The 1310-nt window shown below is 62.3% G+C and overlaps 1 protein-coding gene across 1 annotated transcript in view; it reads right to left on the reverse strand.

Moving 5' to 3' along the window:
* POU4F1 (POU class 4 homeobox 1) overlaps nucleotides 1-1310 on the reverse strand; it is a 2680-nt gene extending 1370 nt beyond the window's left edge. Inside the window, exons 1-2 of the mRNA XM_025048189.1 lie at nucleotides 915-1310; nucleotides 3-267 (exon numbers count right to left, since the gene is read on the reverse strand). Of these exons, the coding sequence (XP_024903957.1) occupies nucleotides 3-267; nucleotides 915-1037 (388 nt within the window). The 5' untranslated portion in view covers nucleotides 1038-1310. The remainder of the gene's footprint in view (nucleotides 1-2; nucleotides 268-914) is intronic.

Below are 1310 nucleotides of genomic sequence, written 5' to 3' on the forward strand. Positions count from 1 at the left end.
GCCAGCCATAAGCGCGAGCGAGGGCGACGAGATGTGGTCCAGCAGGTCGCCCGGCTCGAGCGCCTGATGATGATGGTGGTGGTGGTGGTGGTGCGCCAGCGGCACGGTCGACGTGGACGTGCATGGCACGCTGTTCATCGTGTGGTACGTGGCGTCCGGCTTGAACGGGTGGCTCTTGCCCTGGGACACGGCGATGTCCACGGCCGCCAGCGCCTCGGCCCGCGCCAGCAGCGTTTCGTCTAGGCTGGCGAAGAGGTTGCTCTGCAGCTGCAGGCGACACAAACCAAACCAAAAAAACCACAAAACCAAAAAAGCAAAACACAAAACAAAACAAAACCACACACAAGCCAGAAAGCACAACAAGCAAAGGACAAACACAAAGCAACCAAAACAGCAGGGTGGGGGTAGCGGAGAAGGGGAAAGACGGAATGGGGGACACATTGGGGATGAGAAAGGGGTACAAACAAGAAGGGTCGGGAGTGGGGAGGAAGACAGATGTGGGGAGAAGGGAACACAGGAACACATTCCGGGAATGGGTGAGGGAGACGAAAAAAGAGGGGGGAAAGAAGAATTGGAGATGTAACTCGCAGCTGGGGACCCGTGTCGCGCACCCGAACACGCAGAGATCGCCCTTCGAGGCACTGAATTAACAGAGAAAGTGGAGGAAAGTCGAGAGTCACGGCCCCAGCGCTCCCCACTCGGATCGCAGACGCCTGACACGGAGGCAGGGGCTACAGGAACACGACATTAGCGCCGCTGCACAAAACGTGCCAAGCAGCGGGATTCCTCTAAAAATTCCTGCCCTCGAATCCCCGCACCGGGACCTCTGCGCACACCAGCACCCAACATGCAGCGTCTCCGATACGGGGAGGGGGCGGGTGCGCGGGCCGGGACCGCGGGCGTGGGGCGCTTACCGGCGGCGTGGGCAGGCAGGCCCGCCGGATGGCCTCGGAGCTGGAGTGCAGCGACGGGTACTTGTGCTCAGGGAGGGTAGGATGCATGGCAAAGTGAGGCTGCTTGCTGTTCATGGACATCATCTTGATGGCTTGGCATATAAATCCACAAACAGTCCGAAAGTCCGCGGGAAAGTGCGCACGCCGGCTATCCTGGCCTCCCTTTGGAGGCTGAGCCGCGGCGGCTGGCGGCGCGGAGGCGGCGGTCGCGTGGGGGACTGCTGCTGCTCCTGCTGCCGCCGCTGCCGCCCCGCGCTCCCTTTGACCGCGCAGAGCGCGGCGCGCCGGCCTCGCGATCCCACTTCTCCAAGAGCTCTAGCCCCGCGCGCGGACGGGATGCACTCCTCTAACACCTGA

The sequence above is a fragment of the Pteropus alecto genome, unplaced genomic scaffold (assembly GCF_000325575.1).
Source record: "Pteropus alecto unplaced genomic scaffold, ASM32557v1 scaffold72, whole genome shotgun sequence".
NCBI classification, from domain to species: Eukaryota; Metazoa; Chordata; class Mammalia; order Chiroptera; family Pteropodidae; genus Pteropus; species Pteropus alecto.